We start from the raw sequence: 21,978 nt of genomic DNA on the forward strand, positions 1-21,978 counted from the left end.
GCCTACCAAGTGGCGATAGCGACGGCGAAGAAGACTTTCTTCACCGCCTCTATTGCATCTGCAGAAAATAGTAGCAGGAGACTCTTTCAGGTGGTCCGCAATTTAACGGAACCACCTTTACCACCGGGGTCTTGTAAAGACCCCAAGATCTCCTGCAACGATTTTGCAAAGTTTTTTGCAGATAAAATCACTCATATTCGGAAGGAGCTAGACACCACCGTGGGAGCAGGGCTGGGGCGGGAGAGTGCTAGAGCCCTGTCTGGTCAAGTTGCATGGAATCAGTTTCAATCCGTTACCCCCGAGGATGTGGACAGGCTGCTTGGACGCGTGAAACCAACCACCTGTCTCCTTGATCCTTGCCCATCCTGGCTAATAAAAGCAAGCCGGGAAGGGCTGGGCGATGGGCTCTGCGGGGTGGTGAATGCTTCCCTCTGTGAGGGAACATTCCCAGATCCGCTGAAAGAGGCGGTCGTTAAACCGCTTCTTAAAAAACCATCTTTAGACCCGGCCAGTATGGCCAACTATCGCCCAGTCTCAAATCTTCCATTCTTGGGCAAGGTGATTGAGCGTGTGGTTGCTGAACAACTCCAGGCACGCCTGGAGGATGCGGACCATTTGGATCCCTTCCAATCGGGGTTCAGGCCTCATCATGGGACCGAAACTGCCTTGGTCGCACTGGTTGATGATCTCCGGCGAGCTAGGGACAAAGGTGAGAGTTGTTTCCTAGTTCTGCTGGATCTCTCAGCGGCCTTTGATACAATCGACCATAACATCCTTCTGGACCGTCTAGAGGGGCTGGGAGCTGGGGGCACTGTCATACAGTGGTTCCGCTCCTTCCTCCTGGGCCGTGTTCAGAAAGTGGTGGTGGGGGATGAGTGCTCAGACCCTTGGGCCCTCACTTGTGGGGTACCTCAGGGTTCCGTCCTCTCCCCCATGCTTTTTAACATCTATATGAAGCCGCTGGGAGAGATCATCAGGGGGTTTGGACTGGGTGTCCATCAATATGCAGATGATACCCAGCTCTACCTCTCTTTCAAATCAGAACCAGTGAAGGCGGTGAAGGTCCTGTGTGAGTGCCTGGAGGCGGTTGGAGGATGGATGGCGGCTAATGGATTGAGGCTGAATCCTGACAAGACAGAAGTACTGTTTTTGGGGGACAGGGGGCGGGCTGGTGTGGAGGACTCCCTGGTCCTGAATAGGGTAACTGTGCCCCTGAAGGACCAGGTGCGTAGCCTGGGAGTCATTTTGGACTCACAGCTGTCCATGGAGGCACAGGTCAATTCTGTATCCAGGGCAGCTGTCTACCAACTCCACCTGGTACGCAGGCTGAGACCCTACCTGCCCGCAGACTGTCTCGCCAGAGTAGTGCAGGCTCTAGTTATCTCCCGCTTGGACTACTGCAATGCGCTCTACGTGGGGCTACCTTTGAAGGTGACTCGGAAACTACAGCTAATCCAGAATGCGGCAGCTAGACTGGTGACTGGGGGCGGCCGCCGAGACCACATAACACCGGTCTTGAAAGACCTACATTGGCTCCCAGTACGTTTCCGAGCACAATTCAAAGTGTTGGTGTTGACCTTTAAAGCCCTAAACGGCCTCGGTCCAGTATACCTGAAGGAGCGTCTCCACCCCCATCGTTCTGCCCGGACGCTGAGGTCCAGTGCCGAGGGCCTTCTGGCGGTTCCCTCATTGCGAGAAGCAAAGCTACAGGGAACCAGGCAGAGGGCCTTTTCGGTAGTGGCGCCCGCCCTGTGGAACGCCCTCCCAGCAGATGTCAAAACGATAAACAACTACTTGACATTCAGAAAACATCTTAAGGCAGCCCTGTTCAGGGAAGTTTTTAATGTATGATATTTTAGTGTTTCCTGGTTTCTATGGAAGCCGCCCAGAGTGGCTGGGGGGGCCCAGCCAGATGGGCGGGGTATAAATAATAAATTATTATTATTATTATTATTTCAAGATATACAGTTCCAAACCCGATCGCTTCAAGCTCCTGGCCATTGGCCTGTTTCACAGTGAAGCTTTGCATCTTAAACGTTGAAAACAGTCCTCGGCGCGACGTCATGTGTTGCGTGCAACCCGTGTCAAGAACAAAAGCGTTCTCCGTTGAAAATTCGGCTTTTGTTGACGGCAATGCTTTTGCAGGTTTCATCTGGGACTTGGTATGACTTTTGCCTGACGCCTCGGGCTTTGCAGAGCTCCCCTTAGCTCCTTTCTGTTGACATGGCTTCTTACAATTCCGCTGAAGATGCCCAGTCTGTCCACAATTGAAACAACGGACAACGTTCAAAGCAACAGCCTGCTCTTCACCTGCAGTAGCAGTGGGGGTGTCAGAACTCCAAGCTTCCCTCCCCCTGTCTTTGACATCTATTGCAGCAAGGCGATCTCTCTCATTGAGAACCACGGCACAAATTCTTTCCACTGTAAGGTCTGTGGCAGGTAGAGAACCCAGCTGACTTGCAACTGTTTTATAAGTCCGATTAAGGCTGTTAATAATCATGAAGCAGAATATCTCTTCCTGTAGAGGAAAATTGCGTTGCACCATCTGCTGGCATAAGAATTTCATCTCTGTCAGATGCGCTTGTACATCTCCATCAGGCGCTAGCCTTAGATTGGTCAGTTTTTCAAAATGCAGCAATGCTGAAGAACCAGCATCTCTTTGATGTATTCTACGCAGCGTTTGCCAAATCTCACACGCATATTCAAAATCTTTAACACCAACTTTTTTCAACTCTTTAACACCAACTTTTTTCACTCTTTCATATCTATTTAATTCCATCCCATGTAGAGCAGATGGGAGGCTTGAGAGAGCTGGTACCAAGACACCGCTTAGGGGAAATGTAAGTTTCAAGGGTAAAAGGTAAGATAATAGCCATTTATCAAAGTTAGTTTGAATAGTACTGAGCTTGATACTGACTTTCTGCCCTTCCTCTTCCTTGGAAAAATACTTGTCACCTCATTTACCTGTACTATATCCCAAAAAAAACCTTAGGTGTGGGGTGAGGTAAAGCCACTTGGGGTTGATTGGTGTAAAATCCAGAGCAACACTCTTTCCAGCGTCAAATAACTTCCACCTTATGCCTGTTACTTTTGCTTTGTTGCTTTACTAAATGATCTGTAACCCCCTGCCTCTGCCATACATGCTTAAGTTACGTGAAAGTGTTCAGCAAAAAATGCTGTGACCACACTTTATTTATTCCTCTTGAGTTATGAAAAATATGGGAAATGATTAAATATAAAAGCAATATAAAAGGATATTGCATACAAAACCAAGGAATCTGCTAAGCACCTTAAAGACCAACAAATTTACATCACAAGTTTTCATGACCTAAAACTTGCTTCAGCAGATTTATCGAATGAAGCAGGCTTTTAGTCCACACAATCTTAGGCTATTGCTTGTTGGTCACCAGACAGCTTCAGCATAAATACACCATTAGCACACAGGGGATAAGATCTGTTAACTTTTGCATCTAAGAATGACTGCTGCTCTACTTGTGAAGTGGCTGGGGTCACATAATAGGCTGGATGTACAACTGGGTTGACCTACTGAAGCAAATAATCATTTTAGAAAATTATTTTTTCCTGCCTCAGTTATTACACAAGTCAACCGGTCAATTCATATTGGTTTTTATTAAATCTGCATACAGAACATTAATGCCAGCATACAGATGCAGAATTCAGGTATGAAAATTCTCAATCCTCTTCCACTGCCCAGAAGTTCCCAGGAAGTCAAGATGTATCCATTGTTTGCACTGTCTCATCTGCCACTTCAAGATCCAAGGGTGTAACTTTCGTATAGAGCACACCTGTAGTTCCTCTCTCACAGCTGTATCGCCCTTGCCTGTTTGAGGGTGGAGGGGGAGAACAGAGAAGCAATTATAGAGAGTAATGTGTGTCTGCCAGAAATCCCACTAACAAGGGGGGCAGATGGAGATTGAGATATATACTTAGATCTAGTTGCTGTACTGAGTAAAGTTGCCCTTTTCCCAAATAGAACACAGCAAGTTAATCCCCCACTTCTGACTACCACACAGAGGAAACAAACCACAAGGCCCTGAGTTACAAGTCACAACAAGCCAGACTCCAGCTTATTTCCTCTGCTGCAGGGCAGTTAGACATGGGCCAAGAGGGAGGCATCTGTACACATAGATTAAAATACAACTGTTTAATGCTGCATGTGAATACATTCTAAGACAAAGTTATTGGAAAGGAAGACTCCATTTTGGAGCAGAAAATCAAGTTAGAGCTTCGACCCCTGCCAAGAGACCTCATTCTGTATTTGTAACCCATATCCCTCTTGCACTATGGCTTTTGAAGAACTTCTCCTGGACAGAGAGAATGTCAGTGCCGCCAGTTAGCCCAGTTGGAGGCTATGAGTGGAAACCCCAGGTGACCTTTCTGGGAGTTGTGGATTGCATTAGGACAGTGACCCAGAAAGCTGATTACAATAAGCCTTTTCTTTTTACAGAAGGTTACAAGCACAGGGAAAGTGGCTCCTGCAAAGACAGGATCCTTTTTCAAGGTCGGTAAGTAGTATGTTCCCAAATGGTCCTTTCTAGTCGTTTAAAGAAGTAAATAGCTGCTGCCATGCAAAATGATGCAGTTCTTGTTATTGCCCACATCCTAGTGCAACTCCAAGAATAACCTGGTGCACGGAACAGAATGGAAAACTGCACAGCAAAGTGGCTATTCCCTTGCAAACAAAAATTGAAAGTTCTTACTCTTCCCTACTTTGAAACAGCCATGTCCTTGGCAAAGACACAGCAGATGTACAGGGAATACTGGTCTCCCTAAAGGGTCACAATCCCAGCTACTGCCTTTTCACACCATACTATTTGTGCTGGACAATTGCATTTTAAGAACATAAGAACAGCCTCCTGGATCAGGCCAATTGCCCACCCAGTCTAGCATCCTCTTCTCACAGTGGCCAACCAGATACATGGAGGAAGCCCATAAGCAGAACATGAGCAAAACTGCACTCTGCCCACCTGCCATTACCAGCAACTTTTATTCCAAAGCATACTGCTTCTGACAGTGAAGGTAGAACACAGGCATCTTGGTTAGTAGCCCCTGGTAGCCTTAACCTCTCTTAAAGTAATCACTGCCTCCTGTGGGAGCATGTTCCATAGTTTAACTATGTGCTGCATGAAGTACTTTATATATCCTGATTCTTCCAACATTCAGCTTCATTGCATGTCTATGAGTTCTGTTGTTGTTGAGGGAGAAAACCTCCCTAGCCACTTTATGTCATGCATAATTTTATAAACATCTATCAGGTCACCTCTTGCTTGCCTTTCCTGTGAACTTAAAAGTCTCAAAAATATCAACCTGTTACTCCACCTTGATCATTTTGGTTGCACGTTTCTCAACTTTTTCCAACTCTAAACCTTTTAAGGTGAAGGGACCAGAGCCGTTTATAGTATTTCAAAGGCAGTTCCACCATAGATTGGTATAATGACACAATCATGTTGGCAGTTTTATTTTAAATTCTTTTCCTAATGATCCCTAGCACGGAATTTGCCTTTTTCACAGCTGCCACACACAGAGTCAACATCTTCATTGAGCTATCGACTACAAACCCAAGGTCTCATTCCTGATCAGTCACTGCCAGTTCAGACCCTATGAGTGTAGATGTGAAATTAAAAAAAAAAATGCCACAAAATACATCACTTTACACTTATTTACACTCAACTGCCTTTGCTCCTTTGCCTCCCTTTCACTCAGTTTGGAGAGGTCCTTTGGAGCTCTTCACAGTCTCAAATTGTTTTAACAAACCTGAACAATTTAGTATCATCAGCAAATTTGGCCACCTCACTGCTCACCCCGAAGCAAAGATAGTTTATAAACAAGTTAAAAAGCACAGGTCTCAATACTGATCCTTGGAGGTCTCCGCTTTCTACAGCCCCACATTCTTTTCATATGGAGAACTGTCAATTTATAAGCAAGTCCCCATTTATGTGCAATCTATTTGTGCATGACTGCACACACGTGTAGTGCCAGGGACCCAAAAGAGGTATCTGGAAATGAGGAGCAGTGTGAATCCTGGCTCACAAGGACACCCACCCCACCCCAGGGCTCTGGGGAGGTTTTACTCACAAGCCAGGGGGTGTGGCAGGGCTTGCTCAGCTGATGCGCTGGGAAGAGGCAACTGCAGCTGCCAGGCAGGGAGGCTGAGTAGCTCAACAAAGCCCTGCTGCCACCCTTCAGGCTCATTCATGAGTAAACCCTCCTGAAAAGGTTGTCTTTTGGCTCTGGGGTTGGTCTCCTCACAAGCCACCAGGTGCTCCCCATTTTATGGAATTTTGCGTATGTGTGCAGGGGCCCGGAATGGAACTCCCACATAAATGGGGAGCCACCTGTATTTCTACTCTCTTGGCTTCCTGCTATCTAACCATTTCTGATGTGCAGGAGGGCCTCTCTTCATATTCCATAACTGCTAAGTTTATCCAGGAGTCTTTGTGCATGTCTCTCGGAAAAACCCTTCGTTCCTGTTAAAATGAACTCACTCCACTTTTGGAACTAGCAGACTTTCTCTTAGGCTGACAACTACTTCAGGCAGAACAATTCTTGTTGCATTTATTTTTCAAGAGTGTGTTTTAATTATCTAAGCTAGAACAGTGTGCAGCCTCAACAATTGGGATACGATTACCTGTAACATTTCAATTACAAGTGTTTGCACTCTGAAGGCATAATCTAGCATAGCATAGCATAGCATAGCACTGTAGAGTTGGAAGGGACCCTGAAGATCATCTAGTCCAACCCCCTACAATGCAGGAATATGCAGCTGGTCCATACAGGGATCGAACCTGCAACCTTGAGTGTTATCAGCACCATGGTCTAACCAACTGAGCTATCTGCCTGTTCCTGGTACCTGAAGGTTTAACTCTCTTGTGTGTGGAAACAATTTAAACAGGGACACGCTCACCTTTCCCCTTTTTTGTTGGGCATATTGTAGGGACGGAGAAAGTCCAGCTTGTTCTTACTGAGGATGCAAATATCAATGTTACTGCCAGAGCCCAGATCGTTGTATATGCCAGCTGCTATGGCGTCTCTCACAAGCTGTTTGGCTTCTTCCTCCTAGGAAAAAAATTCAAAGTGGGTATCAGGCATTTGCCCCCCTTCCCATATTTCCAAGCAATTGCACAATGCCAGCCATCAGCCTCCATTGGAGTAATCATCTCCTGAAGCAAAACTTCCATAGAAACCAAATGCAGGACAGGATCTGTTTGCAAGGCCCAAGATCCTTTTGGTAGAACCTGTGCAACTGGAAATATTGCTCAGTTCAAATAAGCAATGAAGTGTATCCATAAATGCTGTAACTATTCCAAGGAAGAGAACATCCAAACCAAAATCCACTTGGAAAAGCAAGCAGGGGAAGGAGGGAATTTTGATCTAAGGGATGAGAAATTTGTGGTCCTTCAGATATTTTTGGATGTGTTCAACAGCTGCTGGGAGTTGCAGTCCAGCATCATTATCCATATATGGTGCTTCCTGCAGAGGCCCCAAAGAGTCTCACAGCTCACTTGTGACACAGGCAGAGAGGTCTGCATTCTGCTTGCCTCATTTGCTTCCACTGAACAAAATGACTGTTCAGAACACACTCAACCTAAGCTTTGTCCTGGTTCAGAATTAAAAGCAGAAACCACCCCCCTGTGAAAGATGGGCTTCCGGGATTTTTGTCATCAAATACGAGTCCTTGGACAAGCCTCAGACATGTTCATGTGACCCTATCTCAGCGACATTCCTCAGTTTAGAAAGAAAAAAGATGTACTGAAATAAGCAAACATAATACTTGATACTACCAGAAAAACAGAGGCATTCTTCCTCAGACTGAAAATACAGCTGCTTGCCTGCTCTGTGCCAAATTCAACACTATTTTAGCATGCTTTCAAAGCCATTTTACATGTTTAAACTGACAAAACCAAACTCCACTTTACCAAATCAAGTACCACCTACCACCATCAGGCCCATGTAACATTTTTAACATCCATTTTATTAAATCCTATTAATTTAAGAAACAGTTGCATACGAGTGGAATATTGTTTTTGCTCAAGAATGGCATTGTGAAACATTGCTCAGGAAAAACTGGCCCTGCATACATGCCACATATGCTAATTTCTACCACCGAATGAAGTTCTTAAAGCTGCAAAACAGAGGTGTATATTGAATGTGCTGACAGTCACAGTCTTAACGATGGTAGCACAAATGACGCAGGGCAATAATTAATCTAAAAAAGCACCCTAAAAGTTCTGAGTATATAAAAGGAGCACTTCCTCCTTTATGGTTACAAAGCCCAAGCTAACTGGGAATATCCTTCTCTGGGGCCCACGGCTGCTCCTTAAATGAGATTACAGTAATACAAGTCAGCTGTGATAAGCAGCCCTTTATGGAGCGCTCGGCTTGCCTCCATTGCTGCATCACACAATGGGTCCCAAGGCTCCAATGTGCTCCTCCATTTACCGCCACATGACAAATGGGCAGCACTTGTAAAAGGCACAAAGAGGTCTGGACCAGCCATGTAATGGTCACCACAGATGTGCCAAACTGCTAGAGGGGGGCACAGCAGACCCCCAAGTTCATTAAACTGACCAGTAATGGATCTCTCAAAACGTATCTGAGGAATTGAACAGTAAAGGCTAAAATAAATAACTCAGCATGAAGGCTCATCCGAAATGGTGTTTGATAAATTATTTATAACTGAGGACATTGTCTGCATTTAATTTTGGAGCTACTGGTAGCATCTTTAAAAGATGATTTATGTGTTGTAATGCCATTAAACTCTATATTGGCCCACTGCTGGCTGTAAAGTCTGCTGAGATTTAGAGAATGAGTTTTAAACTGTCACTGCAACATCATAGTAGAGAGAGGACGGTATTAAATCTTTACTTTAAACCCATTATCAGGAGAGTTGCATTTTGTAGATGCTCCAAAACTGATAGATTACCTCCCTCTCCGACAGCAGTGGCAAGAGTCCCAAAGTCAGGTCTGTTTCTCCCCTTCCCCATCCCCATCCCCCAACATTTCCACATTTGTTTTACAAGTAAGTGCCTTGGTCACTTCACTGATTTGCAGATGGAAGAGTATAGAGAACCCAATTTGTGGTGCCAGTTCTCCACTCCATCCAATGCTTATCACACAAGTTCCTAAGTCATTAAGAAACACAAGTTTTGTAACTGGAGAACACTGCTGTCTGCTATCACAAAGGCAGGAGACCAGGGGCAGAGGAAATCAATTACACCAAGTCTCCAGTTGCTAAAATTAAAGAGACAATTTCCTACAGCAGGGGCCCTTTAGATGTTGGACTAAAGCTTCCATCATCCATAACTACTGCCCCATGCTGGCTGGGGCTGGTGGAAGTCCAACAACATCTGGAGGGCCACAAGTTTCCCTTCCTTCCCCACCCCACAAGACACGGAATCATCTAGCATCCATGGAAAGGAGGTGATCCAAGGTGCATTTATTTACCCAGGAATCCAAGTGAGCTTGGTGGGACTTACTTCCAAATCAACATTCATAGGATAGCACTGAAAACTTATTTTGCGCACAGTACCTCAGCTGTATTAATTTAAAAGCAGTGATGGGTATAAAAAAAAATCTCAGTACAAGATATACACTCTCATATTAATTTAGTGAGTTACATAATGAAAGGTCAAACTTGTTCATGAACTGATTCATTGAAGGACCCATAAAAAATAATGCAGCACAGAAGCTTATGCTGCCATACAAATAATTTTCAAAATGGGAACCACTTTAGCCAAGCTGACTAGATTTACTCCTGTACTGACCTTCACCCAATTAAGCAATTTCTTCCTTGCATCCAGAAATAGCTGGATGAAGTGACACTAACCCGGCCTCCAGCATACAATGCTACAGCAAGCTGTGTACATTTGTGAAGCATTTTACCTCACTGGTGATATTCCTAATGCAGTAGCCAAGCTGTTCTAGTTACCATTCAGCAGCAAAGAGTAAAAGCATTAGGAACACAAAAGATTCACAACTTCCCAGTTCCACACGGGGAACTGAAAGGTGGTAGCTTTCCATGTTACAGACCAAATGCCATGTGAATGTTTGCTTCAATGAGGCAGGAAATCAAACAGGTGACGTAACCACACAGTAATCTTCCAGATCTCGAGGCAAGAGAAATTATGAGGTCATGGGTCCCCCACTCTGTTTGAGAATTTAAACATCTAGGAGTGGGGGGGGGGGGTTTGTCTAGGTTGCCTATATAACTATGACGGACACCATAGACACACAAGCTTTGGCAACAATAAATAAACAAGAGGTTGTTTCATCACGAGAATTCACCCCTTGTATGGGTGCTGATATTTGAAGTGGGGCTCCTGGCAAAGGAACAAAGGAGCACAGAGACGAAGTGCCGGCAAAGCATCGGAAAGCAGCAGAGAGACGGAACGCACGGTATCTGCTCTGCGCGTCAAGATGATTGATGAAGGTATGTGCTACTGCTCCGGGCAGCCTGCCAGCTTCTAATTAATGGCTTTATGGCTGGACTTTGAACTTTTATAGCCGGTTTTGCCGCGGCACAGGCAAATGGCTCAAAGGGACGCTATGCTGGGGGAAAACGAAAGTAAAGTGCTGTTGTTTCAAAGCAGCTGCAAATGTGACACAGCAAAAATTAAAGGGCAACATTGAGAAAGCACTTGGGGACTTTCACTTTTGAGCTTGCTTTTGGAATGCAGTTTGAAACAGCTGCAGATAAGCAACGCAGCATACAGAAAGGCGCAGGCTCAAAGGCAGAGGCTGTTTTGAAATTGCCTTTGGATTAAAGCAGTCTGATTTAAAGCAGCAGACATGACGCAGAAGGCGAATGCCAGAGTCATGATGGCCCTTCAGGATGCTTGTGGGATTCCTAAGCTCAATAAGAAAAATTACGCGGACTGGGTTTTGTATGCAGAGGCAATTCTGCGGAAAGAGGGTCTGTTTAAGGTAATTTCAGAAACCCCCCCAGCTCCAGTTACAGATGAATGGAAAGCTAAGGATTCCAAGGCAAGGGGAACTCTTACATTGATAGTATCCCCAGAAGAGCTCTGTCTATTGCGTGATAAGACCTCAGCCAAAGAAATTTGGGATGCTTTGAAAGAGGCTCACTTAAGGACAGAAGCTGGGTCCACTATGTTTTACTTCAACAAGCTGCATAATATGGCTCTTGCTGAAGGTGGAGATGTGCGTATACATCTGATGGAGATGCAGAATCTGAGACATGAGCTGCAACAGAGAGGACTCAACTTTCCAGAGGCTGTGTATTCCTTCATGATACTACAATCTTTGGGTTCAGGTTGGGAGTCTGTTGCGACTCAGATTGCTATACAGCCAACTGCTCAGCTGACAGTGAACTATGTTACTGCCGTGATATTGAATGAAGCGGATCGCCGCGGTGCTAGCTGCATCAACAAGGGGGAGACTTCACAGTCGTCATCCCGCAGTGCAGTGGAACCACCAGATGGCGCCAAAGCTTTGAAGGCAGTGAAATGCTACTCATGTGGACGTCTAGGCCATATGAAGAGGGATTGCAAATATCCCAGGGCCAAGACAGAGCAGCGCAGCGGAAGCTCATCGCGTGGAAAAGGCCAGAGCAAAGGCAAAGGTCCGGTGTCCAGGACAACGCAGCACAAGGCAATGGTCTCACGCTACGCTCCAAAGGTTGCAAAGGTTGCAGAGGTTGCAGAGGTCCAGAAGACGTCTAGATCTTTCTTCGTTGTTGATTCAGCGGCAACACATCACATGTGCAACGATAAGCGACTGTTCGTGTCTTTTACACCGCAGGAAGGTGCGATTCACCAGGCAGATGGCCACACGATTCCCAGTAAAGGCTACGGAACTGTTGTTCTTCACAGTTTGGACTTGTCGATACAGGACGTGCTTTATGTGCCGGACGCGAAACATAATCTGCTTAGCGTTGGACAGCTGATGGAGCGGAAAATAGACGTTTCCTTTAAGAACAATAGATGCATCATCACCAAGAAAAATGATTATCAATTGTATGCTGAATTTGTTGATCGTTTGTTTGTTTTGTATTATGATGATGTTGTGCAGGATGACACTTGTTGCATTGCAGGTTCTAACAAAAGTTTGCATGCAGAATGTATTCACGATTTTCACAGGAAATTTGGACATTTGCATTTTGAGGCAGTATCTAAAATGCCTGCCTTGGTTGAAGGTATGACTATTAAACCCTGCAGGTACCACATGAAGTGCAAGGCATGCGCAGCAAACAAGGTGAAAATGGCTGCGAAAGGTAAGGTGTCTAGTAGGCAAGCTACAGAGCCATACCAAATTATTCATGCTGATTTGGTTGGTCCACTAGCGCCCTCTTTGGGTGGGAATAGGTACTTCATGGTTCTTATTGATGCATTTTCCAGGTATATTTTTGTGTACAATCTCAAGCAGAAATCAGAGGCTTTTCCTAGGTTCAAGGAATTCTGTGCTTGGTTGGATAATGTGCATGGTAAGAAGATTAAGATTCTTTTCACCGACCGGGGGGGAGAGTTCACTTCTCAGCAGTTTGAAGCTTTTCTGGCTGAGAAAGGAATTCAACACGATTTGTCTAGTCCTCGCTCGCCATGGCAGAATGGGCTTGCGGAACGAGCAAATCAAACATTGCTTCAAGGGTTAAAAACCTTGCTGCATGATGCAAATCTTCCAGAGAGTTATTGGGCCGAAGCTCTCTCATGTTTCACTTACAGTTATAATCGCAGGTTATCTTCAGCGATTGGTTGTACCCCCTATGAGAAGATGTTTGGCAAGAAGCCATACATCAAACACATGAAAATTTTTGGTTCGGACATGTGGGTTCACTCACCACAAAACTCCAAGTTAGACAAGCGTGGATTGCATGGTATCTTTCTAGGTTATCAGAAAGGGTCTTACAGAATAATGATGACTGACTCTAAGGAGATTAAGCTCACAAGAAGTGTTGAGTACAATGCCAAGTGGGGGGAGAATGTGGGAATTTCCCAATGTTATCCTGATGACAGTGATGAGACTGAGGATAGTCAAAAGCAACCGCAACAACCCACACCCACTGATGAAGGTTCTGATTCTGAGTCTGAAACTGAATCAGATGATTCAGAGGATTTCAAGAGTGCGAAAGCCTCTATGCGACCCTCTGAAAGCTCTGATCAAGAATTGGAGGAACCATTGTTCACAATAGGTCACTTTTCTCCTAAGAAGGAAGAGGAGAGTGTTGAAGACCTAAGGCTAATTCGTAGGTCACAGAGAGCCACAAAAGGCAGACCTCCAAAGAGATTTGCTGATGAGTTTGCTAAGATAGCAGTAACAGCTGTTAAAAGCTCCAAGAAGGTTTTTGAACCTTCAAGTTTCCAAGAAATCCAGGATTTGGATTCAAAGGAAGCTGAGCCATGGTTAAATGCCATGAAGGCTGAGCTTGATTCCTTGGAAAGGAACAAAACATGGGAGCTTGTTCCAGTAGTTCCAGGAATGAAACTGCTTGGAAGCAAATGGGTCTTCAAAGCCAAGACTGATCAAAATGGCAAGATAGTCAGACACAAAGCCAGATTGGTAGCCAGAGGATTTGGTCAGGTACCAGGTGAAGATTATCACGAGACCTACTCACCCACAGTGAGGTATGAGAGCATTAGGCTTATGCTCAAGCTAGCTGCAGAGGAGAATCTACACATTAGTCACCATGATGTCAATACAGCTTTTCTGTACGGATCTCTAAATGAATCACTTTATATGCTTCCACCTGATGGCGTACAGGTAAAACAGGGATTTGTTTGTGCTCTGAAAAAATCCCTTTATGGTCTCAAACAAAGTGCACGGTGTTGGCACACAAAACTCACTGAAGTATTGTTTTCTCTAGGTTTTAAGCAAGGGAAATCTGATCCATGTGTATTTGTCAAAGAGGAGGGGCAAAAGAAACTGTATTGTTTGTTTTATGTTGATGATCTTTTATTCTTTTGGAAAGATGTCACAATGTACAATAACGCCCTAGCTCAACTGAAAGAGCACTTTGACATGAAAGATCTTGGTGAGGTAAACAACTACCTATCTCTGGAAATAGAGAGAGATCAAGATGGTAACATTCTAGTACACCAGTCACGGAAAATTGCTGATGTGTTAAGCAAACTAAACCTGATGGATGCTAACCCTGTGGACACACCAATGATAACAGGTTATCAGGTAGAAGACACTGAAGAAGCATTTTCTGACACTACACTGTACAGAAGTGTGCTAGGCAAGCTAAACTTCATTGCCAGATGTTCAAGACCAGACATTGCTGTTAGCTGTAATTTGCTAAGCAGACAAGTCAACAATCCTACTGTTAAGGATTGGAAAGCTCTGAAACGCATAGCGCGGTATTTGAAAGGCACTATGCATTACAGACTGAGATTTAACAATCAGAAGTCTGGTGGTCTTGAGATATTTGCAGATGCAAGTTTTGGAAGTGACACTACAGACAGGAAAAGTACGTCTGGAGTTTGCTATAAGTACAATCAGGGTCTATTTGATTGGTCATGCAAGAAGCAAACAACAGTTAGCTTAAGTACTTGTGAAGCTGAACTGAATGCACTGTCTTATTCACTTAAAGATTGTGAATGGTTGTTACAATTGTGCAAAGACATGAAAATTCCTGTCAAATGTCCAATCCAAGTTTACCAGGACAACAAAGCATGTTTGGCTTTGCTGAATTCTGAAGGTTGTAAGCAAAGCACGAAGCACTTGCAATTGAAGGTGCAACATGCTAGGGAACGTATTCAGAAGGGACTCGTAACGGTGTCCTATATGCCAGGTAATGAAATTCCTGCTGATGTATTGTCCAAGATTGTATCAAGGGATCAACACTGTACCTATGTGCAGAAGTTGGGTTTGTACTGATATTGTACGAACACGCTGCCCAGTGATGTTCACAGAAAGGGGGAGGATGTTGGTTTCTGCTTCCCTCACTGAGCAGCAGAAGTGCTTGTCACAAGACAGGTGTTTACATTCCACACAGTCTGTACTGTTGGAGGTTTTCCCACGGGAACGGGAGACTGGATGTGACGTATACTGGTTTCCTGTTTTTCACTGCTCTTTGCAGTTTCAGTTTTGTGTTTCTCTCCGTGCCTTAGAGGAGAGATGACGCTTTCTCTGCTCCGGCAGAGGGAAAATGTTTTTCTGTAACTTACCAGCTTTGAACTGTAAATAAAGTAGTATAGAGCATGTTGGCTCATACTTTTCATCATTCCGCTGTGCACTGGACACTGCTTATCAACAACAGATACCAGAGGGTGCAGGACAGTTTGCCTTTGAATAATTTATCTGTGATGTGATGGTCTTGAAGAACACCACTGCCCTTTAAAAGCTCTATCAAGATATTCTGACAATTAGCAAACAAAGGAGTTGCATTAATCTTGACGGAAAAAATATTAATTTTCTACACATTTTAATGACCACAGCACCAAGATTTTTAAAGTTATTTTCACTGCATGTGCATCAGCAGTTGACCAATTCAACATTAACACATTTGAGTGGTACAGAGATTTACCAAATATTGTTCAGTCTTTTCACAGAGGAGCTGTCATCATGCAACCTGTTATGCTACTAAACCTTCCAAGAATTTGTGCTAGAGAACACCCATCTAAAAAGGCGTACTTCATTCTGACCAAGTTAGAGCCTCCCTTCATAGTTAGAAAAGCACACACACAAACAGAATTAAAGCCTTTTTCAAAACAAAAAAAAATTCCTTCCAGTAGCACCTTAAAGACCAACTAAGTTAGTTCTTGGTATGAGCTTTCGTGTGCATGCACACTTCTTCAGAAGTCAGAACAGGATACAATTCTCTCCCTCCCATAAAACCAGATTAGCCAATAAAACATTTGTTTTTTTCAACTAGGGAGGGGTGTGTTCCCTGGCTGAAAGATGAAGGAGAAGGAATGTGGCAAGACTGGAGGGGATCCTCACTTCAATTCTTCCATATAAATGTGGTTATAAGCTGTTTCAAAATGGAAACTTGCTTTATTTCTTCTGGTCAGAGGACAGAGCAAGCTGCTCTGTCTAAAGCATTATTAATATAGTAATGGTGATGATTTTTGGATGAAGAGTGGTATGGAAGTGAATAAACCAGTAAAATCATAAATAAATGAAAAGACTGCCAAGGCAGTACAGTCAGGTGTGAAGACCCTGGGGCAAATGGGGCAGCCCCTCTTTTGTGATGCTTCTGCACCTTGACAAGTGACACCACAGGCACACAAAGTATTGGTCTTCTCCATTCTCAACACATCCATTCCCAATCAAGAATAAAAGCTAAGAATTGCTGGGTTAGCACTGACCTGCTAATCTGAGTCTTGTGAATAGGAGCCTGGCCTATCTAGATGTTCACTGTGACTAAAGTAGCGATATTACCAGGATAGAAGCAGTTAAGATCCAACTCATTAATACAATCACCCATCAAGTAAAAATGTTGGGTTGAAGGTGATTCCTTTCCCAAGACAAGCTGTCGACTTCAACTGAGTGCTGAGTCAAATTTTGCTCTTCTCTGTGAGGATAAATAGAACCTCCAAGAGCGAACACCTCTGGCAAGGGACAGGTAGGGGCTCTTCCTTCCATTACTTTGTACTGGGCTTCCTTCAAAGGACTCAGAAAGCAAAGTCCATTGTTTTCAGACACTCAGAGCCAGTAGCATCAGCTACCACGGCCAACCAAAATTAATGGATTCCTGTTTATGCTCAATTCAGCAGCCAATTAAAAATGCAGCTTGATTGTGTACATGACAATTGTTTAAATCAGGTTGGCCTTTAAGCAACTAGAAACATACTATTTCTGCTCCCATTTTTAGCCATTCTGCTGTTTCAACACACAAATATGGTACAGTAGTACCTCTGGTTACGTACTTAATTTGTTTTGGAGGTCCGTTCTTAACCTGAAACTGTTCTTAACATGAAGCACCACTTTAGCTAATGGGGCTTCCTGCTGCTGCCGCGCCGCTGCCGCATGATTTCTGTTCTCATTCTGAAGCAAAGTTCTTAACCAGAGGTACTATTTCGGGGTTAGCGGAGTCTGTAACCTGAAGCGTATGTAACCCGAGGTACCACTGAGTACTGAGGATTTCACCCTTGACAAGCTGGGAGTAGAGAACCACTAAGCCACAAAAAGTGACTTCAATGCCAGTCTCCGCTTAAAAAACCCTCAAGGGCACAGAATGTGGCTTTGTGAAGAACATGCACAGACTGTTGTTTAGTTGTTTAGTTGTGTCCGACTCTTCGTGACCCCATGGACCAGAGCACACCAGGCACTCCTGTCTTCCTGCAGTTTGGTCAAACTCATGCTGGTAGCTTCGAGAACACTGTCCAACCATCTCATCCTCTGCCGTCCCCTTCTCCTTCTCTTTCCCAACATCAGGGTCTTTTCCAGGGAATCTTCTCTTCTCATGAGGTGGCCAAAGTACTGGAGCCTCAGCTTCAGGATCTGTCCTTCCAGTGAGCACTCAGGGCTGATTTCCTTCAGAATGGATAGGTTTGATCTTCTTGCAGTCCATGGGACTCTCAAGAGTCTCCTCCAGCACCATAATTCAAAAGCATCCATTCTTCGGCGATCAGCCTTCTTTATGGTCCAACTCTCACTTCCATACATCACTACTGGGAAAACCATAGCTTTAACTATACGGACCTTTGTTGGCAAGGTGATGTCTCTGCTTTTTAAGATGCTGTCTAGTTTTGTCATTGCTTTTCTCCCAAGGAGCAGGCGTCTTTTAATTTCGTGACTGCTGTCACCATCTGCAGTGATCATGGAGCCCAAGGAAGTAAAATCTCTCACTGCCTCCATTTCTTGCCCTTCTATTTGCCAGGAGGTGATGGGACCAGTGGCCATGATCTTTGTTTTCAGATTACAGACCCAATAATCACCCATACGTTTCACTTTTGCACTCATATCTTAAAGAGCCAGGCACAAAATATCTGGAAACACCAGCATTTGAGGAAACATCAGTTACGTGTTTAACACATCCTGCAGAATTCCTGCAATTACATCCACAAGGCACAGGTGTCAGACTTGTACTGATTTTTCCATGAGAACATAGGTAAACACATTTTACAGTTTTGTGTCTAACTCAAGTTTTGTGCATATTTATTAGCACAGAAACAATACTTTGGATAATCCCCACAGAAGACAACAAAGTGACTCTTCAGACTGTTGTGGCATTGCTGTAACTGAAAACCAACCATTAAAGATCATTCAAAGGATTAAAGACTAATAAGCAACCCCATCCTACAAATCACACTATGCTACTATCACAATTACACAAATAAACAGTGGGAGTACAGGAGGCAGATAGAATGTTTACCTCCATGTCAGGCTTGAATTTGTCTTCAAAAACTGCCATAGCTGCCATTGAACCTGAACCTGAAAAGAGCAAGAAGTTTTCATTTTAATTTTCACTAGTGTTACGTCCAATACACCATTATGGTTTTCAAATGACAGAACAGAAAAGGCAATGATGAGACAAGAACTTTACAAATACTCATTTACATTCCTATACAGTGGTACCTCAGGATGCAAAAGGGATCCGTTCTGGAGCCCCGTTCGCATCCTGAATGGAATGTAAGACGTGACGGCGCGTGCCGCGTTTTGCCGCTTTCGAGCATGCTTGTGACATCATTTTGAGCATCTGCGCATGCACAAGCGGCGAAACCCGGAAGTAACGCACTCTGTTACTTCCAGGTTGCCACGGAGCGCAACCCGAACACGCTCAACCTGAAGCACATTCAACCCGAGGTAGGACTGTACATTTGTTTTGCTACTTTAGAGCAGCATCTCTTATTCAAGCTCAATAACAAATAGAGCCTTACTCTGAAGAAAGGCAAAGGGGAAAAGCAGGTTGATAACTCATACCAAGATGGGAAGATGCAGTCTCATCCGCAGATGCCCACTAACAACCCCCAAGTTCGTAAAGAAGGAGGGGGTGGGGGCACTGGATGGAAAGCCCCCTAGGGAGTCTGGATCTCCCGGACGCTGTCCCCAGGAGCGCCCAAGTTCCATTTCTTAAGATGAAAAATTGGATTTATGTTTTGGACATGCTTTGAGCGAGGATGGGGAAATTAATCTGCCAATTAAGCCAGCCACTGAGGTGCCAAAAGAGACGGAGTGGAAGAAGGATAACATCTAAGCTGGTATGTTGGAACGGAACGGAAATGGGGGGGGGGGGTAAAGCTTTTTCTACTATAGGACTCAGATTTATTATAATACTTGGCAAAAAACCCCAGAAAAATCATTTACATCATTTATAGTAAGCGAGAATGAAAAGTTTATATTCGTTGATATAAATATGGCTTTAAACTATGAACTGTGTGGAAATAACAATATTATATAATTAAAGATTTTGATCTTTGAATTGTCTGGAAGAAGATAAAAGATTCCCCAATTTTTGATATTAGACAGAAGCAGGATCTCATTAGCTGCTGGAGAGATGTTAAAAAATTTTGGGCGGTTTCCTAGAATGAGTCGAAGGAGTGATGACACATTTTAATTTGGAAATCCGCCATGATGGAATAAGACCGAGCTGCAGAGTTATAGTCATAGGGGGAGGTGAGTTCTTAATATGTCATTATATTTGTATTTCAAGCATGATTTGGTAAATCTCCCCTGGAAAGGCTAATGTTTGATGCAACCGGTCTGGAAAAATTAATGAGCAGACGCCAGGAATTGTATCATTGGAACTGAGAGAAGATAGTGGCTGCCAGCAGCGAAAAGATTTTTGGATTGATTCGGCAGAAATACCAGTGGGTGAGGAGATGTTGCATGGACAGAGGGGTATCACACAATTAAATCCACACAGAAACATATGATTTTATTTCAACTCACCCGTGGAAACAACTTGAAGACAGTGAAAGAAGGAAAACAACAGGAAGATTTAAAGGAACTATTAGAAATGACTGGCAAAAGCAGCAGAAACATGAGATGATCAGAGCCCCCCCCCGAACTCAAGCATTTGTTGTTGTTGTTTAGTCGTGTCCAACTCTTCGTGACCCCATGGACCAGAGCATGCCAGGCAGTCCTGTCTTCCACTGCCTCCCGCAGTTTGGTCAAACTCATGTTCGTAGCTTCGAGAACACTGTCCAACCAACTCGTCCTCTGTCGTCCCCTTCTCCTTGTGCCCTCCACCTTTCCCAACATCAGGGTCTTTGCCAGGGAGTCTTCTCTTCTCATGAGGTGGCCAAAGTATTGGAGCCTCAGCTTCACGATCTGTCCTTCCAGTCAGCACTCAGGGCTGATTTCCTTAAGAATGGATAGGTTTGATCTTCTTGCAGTCCATGGGACTCTCAAGAGTCTCCTCCGGCACCAAAGCATGGGAAGTCCCAATAATAAAAAATATATAATTTGGCAGAATATTTGGATTATTTGATATGTATATGTAGAGTTTGGAATATTTAATGTGATTTGATTGGATTGTTTAATTGGAAAATTACATATATATATATATATATATATATATATACACACACACACACACACATACACATTAAAAAAAAGATAACTCATACTAAGCTCCCCGCGGAAGCTGTACCAGGGTTTAGTGGGAGCATGTTCAGCTTTTATTTCTTGAACCCCAGCCCCCTTCCCAAATGCTTTTGAAAATATTCTCAATATCAAAAGTGAATAGTGGTGTGGTGTGGCAGAGAGGGTGGTGGGTGGTCCTGCTGTTCAAGGCAAATAAAAAAATCCTACTGGGTATGACCAAGCCTTTAGAAGCACCAGAAGCACCCCTCTAAATCCTGGAGTTGTTTTTTTTATAGATTGGGGCAGCATTTCTAGAAAGCTGAGATATTTTCTAGAAAAATATATACTGAGCCACGTATGACCAAGCCAGAAGCTCTGAGAAGAGGCAGACTAGGGCTTTAAAATCATTTGGATCATCTGAAAGGAACAGATTATTTCAGTGGGTTGGTTTAGCACATGCACAGAAAGATATAGGAATCCGGGTGGCCATTCAGTCTCATCTACCCCAGTTCAATTGTGTTTTATTTTATTGGTTTCTGGATTGTTTCTAGTTTGCACTATAAAACAGTAAGGCAGAGCACACCAGAGTGGCAAACATGAATCACACACAAAGGTTTAAACACACACATTTGGCGATTTCAAGAGCTGTCCTACAAAAATACTAACAGAAGAACCCCCTTTCTGATGTCAGCTCCAGGCATTACAAGTCCATGCAAAGAGCAGCTATGAACTATTTGGCAATCTTAAATAAGCTTTGTTCAGAAGAGAATGTGAATCTTCCCTGCATAGACATCACCATCATGTTTCAGTGCAGCCCAGACAGTATTTCAGGATGATCTGCTTTTGGAGACTGAATAAAGTTAGCGACAATTTTTTATGCCAATTAGATTTTTTGGCATTTATTACTTTTTAACTTATTTTCATACCACTATCTGTTTAGCTGGGTCACCCAGAAAGCCATATTTTCCATTTAAAATTATTTGTGTAGACTTTGGGACTTCCGGTTTTCGTCGCTGATAGAAAGGGAGCGCAGGAGACCTCGTCAGGGTTTTCTGAACAACACAGGGGCTTGGGGGAGTTGCAAAGGCACTGCACCCCCAAAAAATCTCAAGGGGGGTACCCTTGAGGGATGGCTATCTGGCAGCGTGGAAGCGGTCTGGCCGTTTTTTCAGGGGTTTTTTTTTTTGAAGAGCTCGAAGACGATGGGACTGCAAGCCCCGACCCTGTGTTGTGATGCCTCTGGCTCTCTCTAGAGAAAGCGGCGAATCTCCAAAAAAAGTAAGAACGGACCCTTAGTGTGAGAGAAGTATTTTAAAATTAAAATCTTGAAGAACACACTAAGTGAACACTGGATGTTGAAGGATTAAATTAAGCAATTCATCCCGGTGGAGGAGTTAATATGGCGCAGGATACAAAGTCTCAGAAGTAAAGAAAGAAAGGAAGTAGCCTGACTGCGTGAGTACATAACAAAAGCAGCCTCCATGGAGGCAAACAGACTTTTGAATTTGTAAAACAAAGCGACAGATT

The 21,978-nt window shown here is 43.9% G+C and overlaps 1 protein-coding gene across 1 annotated transcript in view; it reads right to left on the bottom strand.

The window, feature by feature from the left end:
- Nucleotides 1–3,611: 3,611 nt before the first annotated feature.
- Nucleotides 3,612–21,978, bottom strand: part of LOC309361314 (proteasome subunit beta type-7-like) — a 41,833-nt gene continuing 23,466 nt past the window's right edge. Inside the window, exons 6-8 of the mRNA XM_081896204.1 lie at nucleotides 18,299–18,357; nucleotides 6,926–7,077; nucleotides 3,612–3,841 (exon numbers count right to left, since the gene is read on the bottom strand). Coding sequence (XP_081752330.1) covers nucleotides 3,730–3,841; nucleotides 6,926–7,077; nucleotides 18,299–18,357 — 323 coding nt within the window. The 3' untranslated portion in view covers nucleotides 3,612–3,729. The remainder of the gene's footprint in view (nucleotides 3,842–6,925; nucleotides 7,078–18,298; nucleotides 18,358–21,978) is intronic.

This window comes from Podarcis melisellensis, assembly GCF_964234715.1.
Source record: "Podarcis melisellensis genome assembly, chromosome: W".
Taxonomy (NCBI): domain Eukaryota; kingdom Metazoa; phylum Chordata; class Lepidosauria; order Squamata; family Lacertidae; genus Podarcis; species Podarcis melisellensis.